General features: G+C 43.7%; 1 protein-coding gene across 1 annotated transcript; it reads right to left on the bottom strand.

Annotated features, from left to right (window-relative positions):
* Positions 1-30: 30 nt before the first annotated feature.
* RSBN1 (round spermatid basic protein 1) lies at positions 31-18571 on the bottom strand (the record flags this gene model as incomplete). The annotated part of the gene is made up of 7 exons (XM_084220782.1): positions 31-4511; positions 5076-5184; positions 6238-6405; positions 7241-7383; positions 7796-7933; positions 13971-14641; positions 18220-18571. 7 exons carry the CDS (start codon positions 18569-18571, stop codon positions 4050-4052), a joined length of 2043 nt encoding a protein of 680 aa, XP_084076908.1. The 3' UTR covers positions 31-4049.
* Between the last annotated feature and the right edge of the window lie 362 nt (positions 18572-18933).

Here is an 18933-nt window from a genome sequence, read left to right as displayed (position 1 = left end):
ACTTTTGTTTATTAAAAAAATACTTTACAGGAAAAAAATTCTATGCATTCCGCAGGACTATTTTACAAAGAAATAGCTTAACAGTTTGACACTGGTGTACAGTCAGCTACCGGGGCGCGGGGGGCGCGGACCGCCCCCGCACACGCGCGAATGTCAATAAATACACTAAGGCCGCACAAAGCAAACAGTCGTCCAGGCAATTGTACACGTCCTCTGGAGGCAGAGACCTTAGATAAATTAAACCACAGAAAAAAATAATCGTAGCTGCCAATCAAATCAAATTAAATCACGAAACAGCAATACAGGAGTGGGTATCTTTACATGTTGTACGGAAATCAGGAAAAGCGGGTGGTGGATGCTCGGGGTGCCCTGGGCGCTGCTCGGAGCCCGCAGGAAGGGACACACCAGGCTCGGGGGGAGGGAAGGAGCCCTCGGGGCTGCCCAGGCTCAGCTACCCTGGGCCAGTGCAGCTGCTGGGGGAAAGCTCTGACAATTTGCCCGGACTGTAACACGCAGGGAACCTGGCAGGGCACAGCAGGACGCTGTGAAAAGTGTCCCTTAGGATGCCCTGGGGACACCTCGGGGTGTCCCCCCCTTCTGGAGCAGAACCTGGAGCTTGTCTAGAGGAGAGAGGAAACCAAATTCACACTGCATTTGCTGGTCCACTCCTAGCACGGCTGAGCCACCTTAGCCCTGGGATGTTTCAGTCACCAGCACTTGATTGAAAGTCCAGCCTAAGCCTCAGCCCTGTCTCACAGAGCGCTTGGTCAGTGACAGCTGTCCCCAGCACACAGCTGGAGTGTTTCTACCTGACACACATCACAGAGCACACCCTCATAAATGGAGCTGAGGATCTGCAGAACTGACCAGCACATTTGGATTTAGGAACTGTCCTGTATCTGCTTTCCACTGAGAGCAACAGAAAGTTAAGGTGTTGGAACAGACCTTAAAACTCATCCAGTCCCAACTCCCTGCCTTTTGCAGACACCTCCCACTGGGCCAGGCTGCCCAACCTGGCTTTGAAAAATCCACGGCCTCCCTAGGCAGCCAGATGCTCACCACCCATCACATGTCTCCCTTATCTCTAACCTAAATTCCTCCTCTTTTGATTTGTGCCCATTTCCCTTGAGGTGTCCACAGTGAACAGCCCCAACTTCCTCAGCCTTAGAACAAGCCATCAAATGTGGCTCCAAAAATCACATCAAATCAAAGCTCATTGAGGAGCCTGCTTTATGGAATCTTGGGAGAAATTCAAATAGCAGCTATTTAACATGAAATATTCAGAAATATTTACTGGATTTGTTCTGCTCAAACACTAAATGGCTTGAACTTGTTACTTCTTCTCTAAACTGCTCTAGCTCATAAAGTCAGTGTTCTACAGGCCTTGGGCTGGAAAACATTTGCATTTGTCCCATTAAGGCTTTGTTCTGGGCAACTGAAGCAAGCAATGGCTGGAGATTGAGCAGCTTCCCAAGCAATCCCTCTCACACTTTACATCCAGAGTTGAGGTGGAATTTGAAAGTCTGCCAGTTTGGTTAAAGCACAGCAAAGCTGAGCATGGATTTAGTAAGAGATTCTCAAACAGCTTGCTCCTCTCTCCCTCAGTCTACCAAAATAGGATAGCATCAGCAACATTCAGGTCATTCAAAGATACTTTTATTTATGTGCATTTAAATCTGACATTAGGTTTAAGTTAGCAACCGAGCAGAGCACAGAGAGCATGATGCTATTGGTCATGTCCCTCCATGCAAGAGGAAGTGAGAGCATTTTCCAGCTATTTCAGGCTGTTGTCATAGATTTCACTAAAGCTACAGCTTGGAAAGTAGCACAGACCACCCTAGTCTTGCTTCATCCACTTGCAAACATGCTATTAGAATTTACAGAGGACTTCCAAATGGATTCTCTCTTCATTCCCTCCCAGTTTTCCCAATAAACAGGCTGGTGCACGGGGGCTCTCACCCTGTTTGCTCTGCCTCTGCAAGCTGCTGTGGCCCCTGCAGGTGTGACAGTTCCTGAGTGATCAGAGTTGGCTGCCAGGGAAGGGCCACCCCAGGGACAGGGCTGGGAGCAGCACGGGAGAGGCAGAACGGGCACGTGGAAGACTCGCAGACTTGGTCAAAAGGAAAGAACACCCCTGGGGAATCTTTGAATGTGAAGGATGAACTGAAACCACTATTGCCTGTGAGGAATTTTACTTTGCACAACCCTTAAAGCTATGAAATTCCTCTCAACATAAAAAGTGGAAAAAACCCACCAGAGAACTGACGGCTCCTTTCTGAGCCGCGCTGAGTCATCTAGAATTTCTGCTAAGATTAAATTACACCCCTGCATGAATCACATTACTTCTCATCATAAAAGCTTTCCATTCTAACACCTTATTTACACAGATTACTAAACGAGTCACTACCACTTCAATCTGTAAATTAGTTTTAAATTGAAATATTTCCTAGTCCTCATTTTTGTACCGAAGACAATACATACATACACATAAGGAGTAATACAGGTTCTAACTAATCACTGCAGTATCTTCTGAGGATTATTTCTCTATCAGTTTAAAATAGTGACCTCTACACTGAGGTGCTAATATGTATATAAAAGCCTACACAAACAATATTGCACAAAGTAAGATTTATAATAGATTAACATATTTTAGAGACCCTTATAAAGAGAAGAGTAATAATTGATATTAAAAAGATGCATCCAGAACTAACACAGCATCTTTGCTTTTGTCTAGTCTAACATAGTGTTTCAAATCTTTCCTACCCCAGTGAGGATTAGAACAAATAAAGTTATCTGGAGACAGCTTAAGTTGCACCAAACCCCAACTTGTACTCTAAATGTGGGGAGGGGGGAGGGAAAAGGGACTTTTCCTTCTGATGACTGGAAAGGGCAGTAATAAATGGGGTGAGTGAAAGTCAAATACAGGTTACACATTAACATCCAGAAATATTGAAAGATTGTTTAAAAACTGCTGATAGCTGACACTCTACACATTGAGCACGTGCTGCTGATTTTTCCACAGTAACTGGGCACCCAGGAGCTACACATGGAAAAAGCAGTCCAACGCCAAAATACTTTTTATTGTGAAATACTAATACAGAACTTACACAGTAAGGCTGTCCTTATTCTAGGAAGTCAGGTATCAGCTCAATGCCTATTATAATAAGTGCATCAGTACAAGGGAAAGTGTGGATCCATTGGACACGTTACGACCCGATCAAAACAAGCTGCCAAGTTGGTTAAGTATTTTAAAGCCTTAAAGTGCTCAAAGATAGCAGTTTCCTCCACAAGACTACCAAGAGGTTCTCTAATTTTGACACTAGCATTTATCACATTCAGGGGAGATGTATTTTGGAAGCAAAAACCCCCACACCAAACAACATAAGCAGTGCTATGAGAAGTGTTAGGTCAGTAAGTCATTGCATTTCAACAGGAATCAGACACTTGCTTCAGTTCTTTTTACAGGTCACCCTTGTAGGAACTGTAAGAAACATCAATTTCTATAGCTTGTATATAAACCAACATGTCAAGAACAGACATACCAAAAATTCCACAAATCATCAAAAGTGCTGTGCTTTCTCTATTTTTTCTTTTTTTTTTTCTTTTTCCTTTTTTTTTTTTTTTTTTTTACTTTTTTAAGCAATTAAAATGAGATGGGGAAATCACTTTGCAAGTCTTCTACAAAAGCATCACTTTCTGGTGAAGATTAGAGATAAAGTAAAAGTAGGGAAATAACACTGACCAATGGAGTTCAATCATTTCATATTCCTGGAGGAATTCCAATCTGACTTTGAGAAGATATTCAACATCTCTTTACTTAAACAGAAAGAAGTGGTAGACCACTGTTACAGGTTGTACTAAGGGGTTAAAATACAACTTGAATTTTGCATAATCTGTGTAAAAAAGATATGCTTGACATTTTGGAATGTCACCTTTCTTTATAGAATTATAGGCAAGATTTCTCCAATAAAACATAAGCCAGTTATAAAACTATAACTTCACATCAAAATTTTAAAAAGTTGTTTAAAAAATGTTTGAATATATACATATCACACAGAAGAGCCTGCATGATCCTGTGGATTGTGTTGCTGATCAGACTCTGTTTTAAAACCTGGAAGGGGCTGGGCCACCTGATCTGGTTGCACAAGTCCTGATATTGAAGAAACAGAGGAGGAGAGCACCCCTGGGGTAAGCTGAATTTCTATACCTGGTTCTTCAGACTCTATTTTTACACTCACACCTTGGGGTTCACCTTCTGCCTCTGTGTTTCCAGGAACATCACTGTTCAGGCTTGAATTGCTTTCTGCTTTTGGAGAAGTCTCCCCCACGGGGTGATACTGTTTGAGTCTGATGTGCCAGGCTAAGCTGCAGACTGCTGACACTGTTTTGAACTGATGAATGACATTTCTAGGGATGAAGTAGATGTCATTGTCACACAACTGAATCCTAGCATAGCGAATGCCTTCCCGTCTCATTTGGTTTAGTTTGGCTTCGTCCACCCACTGAACACACTGGGAGAAGGAGAGATGGGAAAGTTAGTGGGAAACTCTTCAAAAACCCAGCATCTTCCTATTTTCAAGTGAATTCATGTCTAAAGCAGAATGTCTCCTTGTCATGGGTAAAACTTCAAATTCAAATGAAAACTGGACTTTAAAATACAGTTTCTCTGATGTCTTGAGAGGACATCTTGAGAGGAGAATGAGGAGGTTTCTATAATCATAGTTAAAAACAACAATGGCCTGCATTGTTTGGGCTGAAAGGACTGAGTTCAGATGCTTCCACAGCCTAAGAAAACACCAGACATCAGAAAAAGCAGGAGCAGGCACACATGGCTCAATCAACAGATTGTTTCTATAGCACACCCTGGGACTCACAGCATGAACTCCAGCTTGGGGGAAAGGAAAAGAAAAAGGTCCCTTCCAAATGAATTATTTATCCTGAAACACAACGAAATTTACCCAAGAAAGCTGAGAACTGAGGGGATACAAAAGGGCTGACTTTAGGGAGAAGCTGGAATCTGTCAGAAACTCCTCCAAAACACCAGGAATGAGCTGTCACGAGGAAAGATTTGATACCTGTGACACTGGAGGTTCATGCAGGTCCAGCTGAAGTCTCTGCACAACATCAGTGAAGTCTTCAGCATGAAAACAAACCACATCTTTGGTTATACGAGGCTGGTCACTCCTAGGAAAAAAATGAGAATTCCAGGAATTTTTGAAGTATTTGAGCTACAGAGCACTCCAGCTCTTCCCAGCAGAAAGCTTCATTGAACCAATGACCTACTTGAGTGTTACACTGTGCACAAAGTCTCAACACTTCTCAATAGTGTACTATTTTGAAAAAGAGGTAAAATACACATATTTCCCTTATTTCTTTCACAATTTTTGCTGCATTCACAACAGAAGGGATGTTTGCATGGACAATACACCAAAAAGCCTGAGACCCAGGTTCAAACTGCCACTGTCAAAGTTCTGTGTTCTAGGAACCACTATTTGCCTCAATTCTTCCATTCTATAATTGGACAGAATAATTCTGTATTAAGGGAAAAATGTAAAATTACAAAGTCACACTGAAGTTGAAGCAGTGAGGAATTTTATTCAACAGTATAGGAAATATTGTCATCTTTTATTCTAATGCTAATGATGCTATCCAGTTTCCAATGTAATTTCTAGCTATTACAATGATGCAAGTCCAGTTTCTCTGCAAGGTCAACAGCAATATCCTGGGTGCATGACCTGAGAAAGCACTGCAGCTGTGAAATTAATTACACTGAGCTCTTAGATTACAGTTACAAAAGCTAGAATTAATATACCTGCTCAGGAAAAGAATAATCAAGGATGATGGTCCAAGTTTAAGGCTTTTGTACATTACTAAAATATTCTGCAAGTTGCTGTTACAAATTTTTTACTGCTTCAAGATGGAAAAATAGGAGGTACACAGCCTGAGGTTTTCAGCTCTGTGCAGCTTTTGAATCACAGAATTAACTAGGTTGGAAAAGACCTTTAAGATCATCTAGTCCAACCCATGACCTAACACCTCCTCATCAACTAAACCATGGCTCTGAGTGCCACATCCAGGCTTTATTTTCCAACACATCCAGTGACTCTACTACCTCCTGGGCAGACAGTTCCAGCCATTGTCTCATTATAGGGTTTAAACCATTTCTGAATAGGTTTGTTTTGCAAGGATATTTTTTTTTTTTAGAACAAAGAATAACTGCATCCCAGCAGCACTTACCATTCCCCAAACTGCACAGCCTTGAGCACTCCAACAGCAGCTGTGCTCTGCCAGTCAAAGCCCTGCCCCACGTGGTCAGCGTGAGCTCGGGTCCTGTCCTCGAACAGGACCTCGCGGGGCTCGCTGGTCCGAGGTAGGTACTGCAGGTTCTTGATCTCGTTCATGGACCTGCAAAGACACAAAAACACACACTAAAAATGTCCCTGCTGCTCAAAAAGTAACGTTTGTACTGGAATATTCTTAGAATTCTGGGTGCTGCAGGCTTCAAGGGAACAAAGTGCTTCCCTCTGATTTTTTTCTAGGTGTTGATTTGGTGAAAGATTGAAACAAAACCAGCAAAGTACAATTCAGGTTGCAAGATGAAACTTTACAAAACAAATCAAATCATAAAATTTTTGTGTTCACTTGTGCTGAAAGACTTCCTCCAAGAAGGTACCAGTATGGAAAATAGAGCTTCAGTTTTTTGGGAGTACATCCAAAAATTCTTCTTGAAACAACAATTAAAATATGCTTCCAAATCTCCTGAAATTTGTTTTAGAGCACGCTTTCAGAGACAGAAAGCAAGAATACCCAGTAATTCCTGGGCAGGCATGTTAAAAGTGCTTTAGCACTGACATTAGAAGGCAGCACAAGCAGTAGGATCTCTGCTGTTTTACAGAATTCCACCTGCCCTCACCACCGAACTGGTTCTTGCCACAGAAATAAGATGAATTAAGTCTCCCCCAGGATAACAAAAAGAGGTTTTTAATCTTAAAGCACCGATCTAGGATTCGTGAGAAGTACTGAAAGATACTGTCAGAAGTCGTGAAATAAAATAACCATCACGGGTACCATTTGCTTTATCAGCTGAGCCAATTAGAAACAAAGTGAAAGTGAAACTTAAATCTGAATTAGTCCTCTGAAGAGCCAGTTACACATCAAGCATTTTGCTTTTGTTCTCAAATCTGACACAGACTTAACTGCAAAGTTTTACCTCGAGTACAAAAGGAAACCCAAACCTTACCGGCGCCGTTTGAAGGGTGATTTTGGCATATCAGCTGTGGGGATCATCTGCTCTCCTGGCCTCACCCACATGATGGGCCCATCATCACTCTGGGACCTGCACTGCAGTCTGAGACTGGAAAGAGTCCCCCAGGGCAGAGTCATCTAAAAGAAAACAGGAACAAAACAACCCACAAAACACACATAACACAAAACACTGGGTGAGATAGAAAAATTAAATGATGCCTTTGGTAAAACTGGTTCAAATCTGCTGTCAAAAGAATTGCATTGAAACTAAGTAAGTTTGAGAGGTAAAAGATATTCCAAGCTAATTTTATTAAGCATAATTTTTAGGGAAGTAGAAGTGCATGTAGTGCAAGTATATATAATAAACCTGATTATTTTTAATTAGCCACCTAATTCCATGCCTTTCAATTGGACACAGGAAAGAATTAACCTCAGTGGCTCAAGTAAGCACATCAATAAAGAAAATACCTTACAGTTCCTGATTACTTAAAAACCTAACAATTCCTTAAATATCTACAGTGTTCTGAACACACTACAAATTACTGCTTACTCTGAGAAATGGAGATTCTTCCAACATATCTAGGAATTCTGGGAAGTAGTCCCCCACTTCTTCATCCACTGCTCCCACCAGGCTGATCTGGCGCATGGGTCCTGCTCTGTAGGTGCCACAGCAGTACGTCCGATTGACCTGCGGCCAGACAGGAGACACAACACCAGCACAGCTTTAGTTCTCTCCCAGGAGGATAGAAGAGACTGATCTAACACAGCTGGAATCAATCCTGGACTCATCTACATCTGTTTCAGCAGATGGGCCTTTGGGAATATGCACGGGGACTGTTTAGAACAGAGGAGAAAGAAAGGACTCCTGTCTGTACTCCTGACAGGAAATCCTTCTGGAGTCTGAATAACAGCAAGTGAATATTTGACTAATTCAGGAACAATTCAACACTTCCAGGCTGACTTGAGAAAACAACCACACAAGGTTTCATTGTGACTCAGTCATTCACCAGCAAGCTTCAACTCTCCACTGGTTTGTGCATTTGGACTTTTGCTTCTACATTTCAAACCGGATGCTCCTGGGCTATGCACATTCCTCATTTCAGTCCTGTCCCTGAGGTCCTTCCCCTGGGCCTGCAGTGAAAAACCTCAAGGTCTTTCATGCAGTGGTTCTGGTGATAGCATACACAGGAAATTGGACAAAAACCAGATGAAATGAGGGGTTTAGCTGGAAAGCCAGTGCTCATGGAGAAGAATTTTAGGATTACCATTTGCAGTAGAACCTGCTGTCAGTGCTGGGGTCAGAAACACTTTAATCTCACAGCTCATGGACATCCCCTAGAACACAGACTGTCCCACTTTGCTGGGTCATCTGGAAATTTTTCTTGCAAATTTCTTGTTCCCAGAGGAGAGGCACTGGCAAGACTCCAGTGTTCTGCAGCCTCATCCTATGGACTGCAGCTAGAACGTGCCATATGGCCACAGAGGAGGTTCTGTGCAGACACCACAGCCAACCGAGGTTACAGAGCAAAAGTTCTACAGAGCACAAGTCTGCTTTGCACAGCCCCTTGTGGCTGAGCCCCAGCCTTCCACCACCCTTCAGTGTTCCAGGGGTGAAAAACTCCAGCTGTTCCCCCTGGCTGAGTGGTGGGACAGTACAGACAATTACTGGTAAATGTGCAGTTTAACAGTCATGTTCACCCAGGGTGATGCATTTTAGAACTCCACTTAAAGATACATGGCAGTAGCAGCTTAGCTTTAAGTTTAGTTTCAGTTTTGCATGTTTAGCCAGCAAACCAGATGTCATTAAATTACTCCATGCAGTTGTTAAGGTAAATTAGGAGAGACTAATAAAGGAAGAATAGAGTTACTGCTGCAATTTTATCCTCCAGCAGCAGCCATAGATATTTCACTTCTTAATTATTCAAGTTTAGCTCACTCTATTAGCTGAATGCAGTTCAGAGCAGGAGCACTGGAGCACCATAGCAATATTTTTTTCTGGGCACATACAGAAAAACTAAGGACTGAAGTGCTCTGGTCCTTATCCAGTGAAGTTAAACTCCTGGCACTGTTTATGTAAGTGGAGACAGACTCCTTCCAGATGAGTTCTGTGTTACTGAAACCACCTGGTGAGAGTCACTAGTATTTTACAGGTGTTTGTCATGAGTTAAAATGAATTATAATTCCATATGCAGCTTTTCCTTGTAATGTTTTCAAAGGAAATGAAAAATTAGAAGCTTTAACTTTGTTTTTTTTTTTAAATGCACTGGAACAAAGGAAAAATAGACAAGAACTCAGGAGTTATAAAGGAAACAGAAGAAATACTTTAGGGAAACACTGGATTTCAATGCTTTGCTAGTTTTTAACAGAAATTAAAGGAATATGCACACTTGAGAAGTAAACCCAGGACATGTTTACACTGACAACACGCACCAACCCACAGCAATCCCCAGCAGGCTGTATTATTCATCTCGAGCACCTCAATCACAGGGGATGTAGTCTACTAGTTCAATATGCCATAAAAAACTTATTCACAGCAGCTCTCTCATTCTCAATTCCTTCTGAGCAGCAAACACAGGTTAGGCCAGTGGTCTCAACAATATGATGCAATAAACATCTAAAAGAACAGGCACCTTGCTCTCCCTTTGCAATGGGGTGGTTTAGTGTCCCATGAGTAAGCACCCTGCTTGCTGCACTGCAAGCTGCTTTGGCCTTTCATTCACCAGGTGCTCCAGAGTCCCTCTGAGCTCCGCTCACTCCACAGTCACCTGTGTGCATGCCTCATTGCAGGGAAGAAAGCTGAGATGATGAAATAGCTGAAGTCACTTCCTTATATCCATTAGGACTGCTCTCAGTGTTTTTTATTTTTGTTTAAAGTTCAACTCTTGTTTAGGAATTTAGCCGGGGTCACTCCAGTTCACACGGCTGCCAGAATTCAGTAACTTATTACCACAGCACCTCCCTTGCTATAATTTGTTCCCTGTGCTGCTTTAAAAGCAGCAGTGCATCTCAAGCAGTCACTGCCACTGTTTTCACTGTTGCAAAAAGACAATGGGGCCAGTAAGACAGCTCAGGCAGCCTGTGCCCTTTCAAATGCCACCCAGCCATCACTGCTGTGTGCACCCCCCCTCACAGTGAGTTATGGGCACATTCAAAATTAGCTCCAGTGCTCATGGAGACATTTTCTCTCAGCTGCACCATGTGCCTATCAGTGTGTCCCACACTTGGGTGAGAACAGAAGCAGACAGAGGCAGTGTTTCCTGTCAGAGGCTCAGAGCTGGTGTTTATTTGCATGTTCCTGAGGCACCCCAGCCTCACCACGGGTTAAGTGAGCAGCACAGGATGAGAAGAGGACACACAGATGAGGCATCAGTTGGAGACAAATGAGGTTAAGTCTCTGAAGTTTCTCTCCAGTTGCAAGAAAAGCATGAATCAGTTGACAGCAACAATATTTCAGCATGCCAAGTCAGCTATAAAACCAACCACACAAAACCTTGGCTACAAGGAAGAAAGTAAGAGCACAAGGCTGGCTCCTGCTGAAGGACAAGGCAGTGACATGCCAGCACAGCAAGGGTGACATGCTTGACTAAAATCTGACATAGTGCAGGACCACTGGGCATTGTTTATATGGCTTTAGTGACAAACCAAATGAAGGATGCAGTACAGATGCCTAATTTCTCCATTTCATATTTTGGTAGCTACTGCTAAAAAAAAACCCAAATTGCCCTTCCAGAATCAGAGTTCACATGGGGCAGAAAATCCAACTGTGATGAGCTTCATGAACCAAAGCTGACAGGAACAGAGTAACCTGTTCTGAACAGCAGGAGTAAGAAAATTTACTCAGTTATCACCTGTTGGCTGCTTCTCCCACCTTCTTCCCAGAAGGAAGAGCAGCTTATGCAAAACCTATTTCCCCAATTCTCTTTCCTGGCCTCTTCCCAGAACCCCCACACACCCTCTGTGACAGTGTAACTGTTCTTTGGATCAGAGAGAATTCATCAGGCAAGTTGATCAGTTGGGATAAAAAGCACAAGTGGTTTTTTTAACTCTAAATATATTCCCATTCACTGAGTGGAAGCAGTTGTACTGAAACAAGTGATAAGAAAAATAAGAGTTCATTCTAGCTGCACTGCAAAGAGCTTCCAAATTAAAGTGTGCCCTTACGTGAGGAAAGCTTACAAATTACTCCTCAGTGATTTGAGTCTTGACAGTTCTCAGCCCAAGTGAACAGCTCCACACTAAAGCCGAGCTCCAGCACTGAAGTATTAGAACCAATGAGAGACAAAGCAAGCAAAAAATCCACAGGACACTGAAGCTCAATTATTTTAAGATACTGAAACCAAACATTTATGTAACAAATACACATTGGAGTGCTTTGCTATAAACTCACTGCCCTGAGAACAAAGGAATTCATCTTGCAAGGCAGTTAATTATCACTAGACTTACCAAGTCCTTCAGATTAAAGTCCTTATTTTGAATACTACAATTCAGTTTCTCTAAAAAAAACACAAACCAGCTGAATGTTGTGCAAGCCAAAGGTCACATTAACTTGCAAGTTTACGGAACAAATTTTGATTTCTGAACACTGAATCTTCAGGATTCAAGACTCCCTAAAGCTCCCAAACACCTTGGCACAGGTCAGTGCAGCAAACAAACTCGTACACAGAGAAGGAACCCAAAATGGAGGCAACTTAACTTAATCATAAATAATCAGTGTACAATAGTGCAACATGTTTAATCTGCTAGAGCACAACTATGATGTGCTTCTGTACTGTACAATTCTCATTCAGAAGGGTGAAAAGAAAGTGAAGCTTAGCCAATCTGTTCAAGCCTCACCAGAGCTGCCAAGGAACAGGAGCACATCAGCCAGGTTCACCACCCAGGCCCTCGAGTAGGGCATTGCAGCCTTCTCCATTCCAAGACAAACCAGCCTGCAAAACCTGGGTGAACCCACCACCAATTTCTGTGTTTCTTAAGCTTTTCCATCATCTGTATTCCCTGAAGAGCCCTGCTCCAGCTGCCTGTGACAGCTCCCCTGCACTGTTTGCTCAGGGGGAACTGCACTAACACACTTCAGCCAGAGAGGATTAACCAGGTCATGCTGGAGCTGGGTTTAGAGAAGTGGTTTAGACCAACTGAACCTTATGTCATGACTCAATCTTAATCAAGTTTAGACAGTACTTAAAATAGAATTAATTGAAGTACCAGCAGACTATAACGCAGCAAAGCCTCTTATTTATTACCATACATTCCTCACGTGTATTTATAGTGCCAGTATTCATGTTCATAGAACATTCACCAAGAAAAAATGCAATTGTTAAACATTCCAGAGGCTCTGTTTAGCCATCTCAGGGGTCATCACGTGTACTCAAGCCAGAATGCAATCAGGACACTAAAGAACACAGATAAATCACTAATACAGAAAACTTTAAAGCCTGACCTGTGGACACATTTGACATCTGCAGCACACAGGTGCGTGCTGTGCAGAAGTGCTGTTGCCCACAGCAGTGGTTCATATGCCCAGAGATTGTTTTGGGGTGCTCTGCACCCAGACACAGCTCTGTCAACACAAAGAATTACTTACACCAAGAAACAGAGCTGGTTAAAATAAGTGCTGGAGCAGCAAATCACTGCCAAATAAAAAGCCAAGTGTCAGAATTATTCATTTAATGTTATTTAAAGATTCCACAGTGACCATACATTAACTTTCTGTAATGCACTAACTGTTTTTCCAATGCAAATCTTGCTTATAAGCATTTAGTAAAGCCTGCAGAGATCCATCTACCCATCCACAAGCACTAACACTCCAAAGTCTGTTATTAAAGGTGTGTTCCTATCATACTGAACTGCAGAGTTTCAGATTTAACCTCCCAACAGGTGAACTAGTAAATGTAATTAATGTCTCAAGTAAAGGCCTTAAAGGTAATCAGCAGTTTGGATCCATTCTCAGACTAAAAAGAAAGAAGCCTCATTCCATCAAAAAGAATTTTATCTAAGGTGTAATCTTGTGGTATACTCATAGATACTTCGGAGTTTGAGCACAAGACTAAAATCCAAGAGACTTTCATACGGGAATCTTAAAATTAGCTCAGTTTTTACTGTTGCATCTATTTAAGTTACATGGAGATACAGTTTCAGAATGTAAACTAGTTTACGCCTACCATGGAAACTGAGGAAGTAAACAAAAATAAAACTCCTTTTCAAAGGCAATTAAAAAGATCCGCTAACCCCCTTCAAGTTAGAAAGTTTAAACAGTGCAAGGTACTGAGAGAATTAAGATGTTAAAAATCTTGTGAAACAGATATACTGAAACATGAAAAGTAACATCATTGCAAAAAAACCAAATCCCAAGATCCCAAAAACAAAGCCCAGCTCTGCGGACTAGAGAAGGAGTATTAGCATTTGCACTCTATGCAATTCTTGACAGACTTGGCTGTTGTTTTGAACAATCTCAGTGATTTCCCAAGTTTAGAAGAAAAGATGCTCAATGGAGATGTCCCCTCAGGCCACAGGTAGCAGTGTCTGATGTGTGATTCACCAACTACCAGGGAGCACAGAAAAGCTTCCAGAAGAAGCAGGAATACACAGCACAGTAGATTAGTCCTAACATCACCTTTATTAGAAAATACATTTGTGACTTGCCTATTTTAAATCATGTCTGCTCTGGGTTATTAAGATTAATCAGATCTAGGTATTGTGCAACCTTTTAGCATTTGAATAGTTCTTACCTGAGAGTGAAAATTTGAAATTGTTGTTGTTTCAATGTCCTTCTTGCCCAAAATTTCCATTTTCACTGGAGTGTTTGGAAAGTTAAAAGCAAAGTAATCCAGGAAGTCTGGTAAATAGGCAGCTGCCCCGTGCACTATGGCTAAAGCATAGTAAGCTGCATTTTTATCATTTTCACTGAATGACAATGCAAGAAACTCTTCTGCAAATCTCTCCATCTCCACTGGAGACAAAAATGAGAGTTCATCCATGTAGGCATGCAGGACCAGGGCACCCCCATTAGACTGGTGCTCCTCATGAATGAAGTTACTGAATTTAGTGCCAGTCTTCAGGAAGCTGCTGCGGACAGAGTGCTCCTGGTGTGTCACAAAGGGGGTTTGTACTCCCTGGGGTACCCGGTATTCCTGCATACCCAAGTTCAGTCTGCACAGCTGCTCATCCTTCAGGTACCTGAAGGATTCCTTGTTCATTTCCAGGTTGTCACACTGTCCTTGAGACAGAGTCTCCTTGTCAATGCGAGTGAGCCCAGCACACACTGTCTGCACCTCTTTGTTGTACATCTTCAGGCGTTTTCCCCTCACATCTTCCCGGTGTTTCTTTTTCTTTTTTTTCTTTATCTTCTTCACAATAAGACTGTCAGCTCGCTGGGTTTTGCCATTTTCATCTGGAGTTTCTGGCAGCGACAATAAAGAGAAGATTAGAGTTCTGCAGTTGCAGCATATTCACCCCAAAAGAATTCAGGCCTCTCACTTGCTGAAGGGATCTGCCAGGGAGACTGACCAATTGTAAAAAATTGCATTTTTGGTTGTATAATAAGTCAAAAGTCAGGGTACCTATAATTAGACAAATAAAGCCTTGAATTAAGGAAACCTTCCAAAATTCAAGCTTAATATTTTAGAAATACTTCCATTTTAAACAGATTTATCAGAATACCTTTAAAAGGAGTCTGTATTTCAGAGCATCTATAATTAAGCACATTAATAACTTCTGACATTTAAGGCAGTGCCGTACAGGGGAAGAGGATAAACAAGTATGTGTAACATTTAAACATTAAGACTTTCATTACAGAACACTTCCCTGATTTTGGATACATGATATACAAGCAAACAGAGTAGCACTGAAGAGCTACAAGCTTTACTTACACTTAGAAGTAAAAGCATTTAAGTAAAGCTTAGATTGCTGATCTTTTAAAATTAAAGGATCCAAACCATCACATCAACGGACTCAGTCATATAGTTAACAACTCAGTTAATGGAGAAAAGAAAGAAATAGAGCCTGTTTCAGTTGTTTGGGTTTGGTTTTTGGGTTTTTTTTGAGGTTAATCAACCTCTAAAAGGCTGGGAGATAAAATGTAAAGAAGTAGTTCTGTCAGGCAAAATGGAATAGTTTAAGTTGTTCTTCTTTCAAGAATAAAAGTTAATTCAAAAAACATTTAGCAAGGGACAAAGGTAATTAGAAAACTTGATGGCCCAGCTGTTACAAACTCAATTGCCAAGACAAGATTTTAACGCGCCTGAATCAAAGAACCATTTCATCCAACAGTGCCCATAAATCTCCAGGAGCTGTGTTAGCAGGATAGCCGTGGGGATGAGAACAACCTGCTGCTGAAGGCAACACCTGACTGAAGATGCAGTAACTAAAGTTCTGCCATTTCCCCTCAACACTGGGCTTTGTCCTAATGAAATTTCCTTCTCTGGCTGCACATTGGTATTCCCTCTTCATTCTCTTAGAGCACTTAAATTAAAGAAAAAAACCATGTTACACTGTTTTATGAGAAAGGGTGTAGTGATAAACACAGGCAGCTCCAGGTTCTTCAGTGTAACCAGTGTTTAACTGGATCATTACTGGTTTGGTCTCGTTACTGGAGAGGGCTGACCTTCATAACAGCCTGGAGTAAGGAACAGAGTTAGTCATGGAGTAAAGAAAGAGCTGATTGCTTAATCCTCACTTCATACAATAGTCTTAGGACCTGAAATACAAGTTTTCACCGTGCTGCTGCAGCCCTTGCAAACAGCAAAGGCCCTGATCTTTCTATTTCAGAGAAAGCAGGAAAAGCAGGGCGGTATCACTTGTTCTGGGAAGCCAACTGCAACGGTTCTTGGAATGAGGTCTGCTGCAGGACTCGGATGTGAGGAGTGCAGGGTTTGCTCAGTCACTGAGCACAGACACTGCTTTACTCACTGAGGAACGTGCAATTCACACATCAGGTGTTTGTCCTGCACACCAGAGATCCCAAGCTGCAACTAAAACAAGGATTTCATGCCACCACTGTGCTGTTGGGAATACTTCCCTATGCACATTTCTAAGATCATTTAGTTGTTAAAGGTCTCTTACTGTAAGCATTTCTGCTTTCAGGTATAGTTTTAAAACCTCACACATTTTAATCCAGAGTATCTTCCTCTTTGAAGCCATATCCTAATAACAGACAGAGGAATCCTTGCATTTGGGAGCTTCCAGTGAACACTTGTCTGTTTGCAGGATAAAAGCTGCCCTGGCTGCTGCTGGATGCATTGAACACAGCAGAGCCCCACTATTACAGTGAGTAACTGCTGTATTCAGTGAAGCTAAACAGTGACATTATAATAATGCCTGGCAATCCTGAAGGAAATATAGTTTTAATTATTTCCTTTAAATAAACAGAAGGCCTCCAGCACCTCAAACACAAAGAAGCTGTGGACAGGTCACTAAACTATGGGCTCTGCAGTGAGGCAGAGTGACAGCAGTGCCAATAACTCAGCTACTCTAAAATGATCAGACATCCCACAACAGAACCAGAACCTTTATTAAACAGCAAAAACAGTGGGGGTGTTCACTGTCACCTGGGGCCACAGATAAGCATGGCACAGTCAATGTAATATGTAATTTAATTAGATTATAAATCAAAATAAAAATGGATAGCCGGGAAAAGAAACACAGCCCCATCCCAAAAGGCACTACCTCTACAGCTGAGGACAGGCAGTGAAGAGCTTCAGATGAGCAAACAGCTTTCCTTTACAAATCTGGAATTTTGATGCTCATTTTCATGCTGTTTAAGCCTTCATTAAGAGGCCTAATTTAATTCTGGGTTAGAAGAACTGACACAGTGACACATCAGTCCACAGAGTCATACTGCTCCAAACTTTTGCTTGATAAACACTGATAAAACTTTAGAGGTTTACAATCAGAAGTTTTTTTAGTCTGCATTCAAGCACAGTGGTGTGGAAGCATTAACCAGTGGAGAAAGCCTCTCCTGGTACTAGTGTTGTCTGTTCTTAAGACACTCCTATCTAGACTTTACTCCACACACACTTGACTTCTGTAAGCAAGTGCATCTTTGGTTTCTTTGGCACAAAACCTGCCCATACACTCCTCAAGCATAATTCCCCACATTATACTTTTAATTACAGTAGCTTTTGCAGTTATTTTTTATCTATGTTGCTCTCTCCAAGAAGCTTTTTACTATAACAAATCTCCAAGCAGAACCAAAACAATCACTCCGTACTGTTAAAAAAAATAAATAAACAAAACTGCACACAGCACACACCAAAATCTAGAGATATTTTGGCCTTTCAATAAAAGAAAACACAGAATAATTCGAGCTGGAAGGGACCTCTGGAGATCATCCAGTGAAACCCCCCTGCCAAGGCAGCGTCACCTGGAGCAGGTGACACAGGTGTGGAAAATCTCCAGACAGGGAGACTCCAGGATCTCCGTGGGCACCTGTTCCAGTGCTCTGCCATCCTTCATTGAAAGAAATTCTTCCTCATGTTGAGAAGGAACTTCTTGTGTTTTAGTTTATTGCTATTCTGCCTTGCCCTGTTGCTGGGCACCCCTGAAAAGAATCTGGCACCATCCTCTGACAACCGCATTGGAAACATTCGTACGGAATCACGAGATCCCTTCTCAGGCCACTTATTAAAACCAACCATTAAAAATTAAAAAAAAAAAAAAAGCCCAACAAGTCAGCAGCTCCTCACACGTTAATGTGAAGAAGCATTCACTCCCACAGCACACGCACGTAGAACCTGCGATGAGGGCGATTCTGACAGCAGCAGAAGCAACGCGGCCACCCCGCGCTCCGTGCCCGGGGCAGCACCGCCGTGCCCGCTACGACACGGCCGGACCAGGGCCGCCGAGCCCGCTGCGCTGCCGCCGCCCGCTCCCCTCCACAGGTGCGCCCGGGGCTGCGAGCGCGGCGCCGCCGCCCGCCCGGCCGAGCCCGCCGGGGGCACCCGCCGGCCCCGCGACCCCCGCGCTCCCCCCGCCGCTCACCTCGCTGGCTGGGCCGCCCCGCCGCGCCGTCCGCGGGGCTGCCGCGCCTCGCCTTGTGGCCGGCGGGCTCGGCGTGGTGCCGGTGGTGGTGTCGGCGCTCCCCGGGCGGCGGGAGGCTGAGCGGGGAGAACGTGAACAGCCCCGCGGCGGCGGGGAGGGCGGGCGGGGGCAGCGGCTCCGCCGGGCCGGGCCCCGCCAGCAGCGGCTGGCTCGGCCGGGCCCGCTTGGCGGCCGGCGGCTCGCCGGGTGCCGCTCGCCGGCGGCGGGGCCCGCGGGGCCGGGCGGGCCGGTCCGCTGAGGGCGGCGGCGGCTCCTCCGGGGCCCGCGGCACCGCGGCGACCTGCGCGGCCATTTCAGGGGCTCCCTCACACACATTTAAATGGCCCGAGCGCCGGGCGCCGCCGCGCACGCGCCGCCGCGGGGCACCCTGGGACGTGTAGTTCGGGGGCGGGGCCGGGGGCGCGTGCGCGCGGCGCGGGTCACGTGGGCGGCGGGAGGAGGGCGGGAAAGCGCTGAGGGAGCGCGGAGCCGCCGAGGGGGGAGAGGTCCGAAACTTTTATTTCAGTGGCGTTTGTCGCTTGTTCTAAAGTGCTTCGTCCATTAAACACCTGGAGCGGGCTGCTGCGGACTCTTTCCCCTTGATGGGGATGATGTGGAGCTGTTGGAGCGAACCTAAGGAGGCCATCCCTGCCCATGGCAGTGGGATGCAATAAA

Source organism: Fringilla coelebs (genome assembly GCF_963513975.1).
Source record: "Fringilla coelebs genome assembly, chromosome: 23".
NCBI classification, from domain to species: domain Eukaryota; kingdom Metazoa; phylum Chordata; class Aves; order Passeriformes; family Fringillidae; genus Fringilla; species Fringilla coelebs.
The sequence above is the reverse complement of the archived record's forward strand: the minus strand, read 5'-3'. Positions and strand labels throughout refer to the sequence as shown.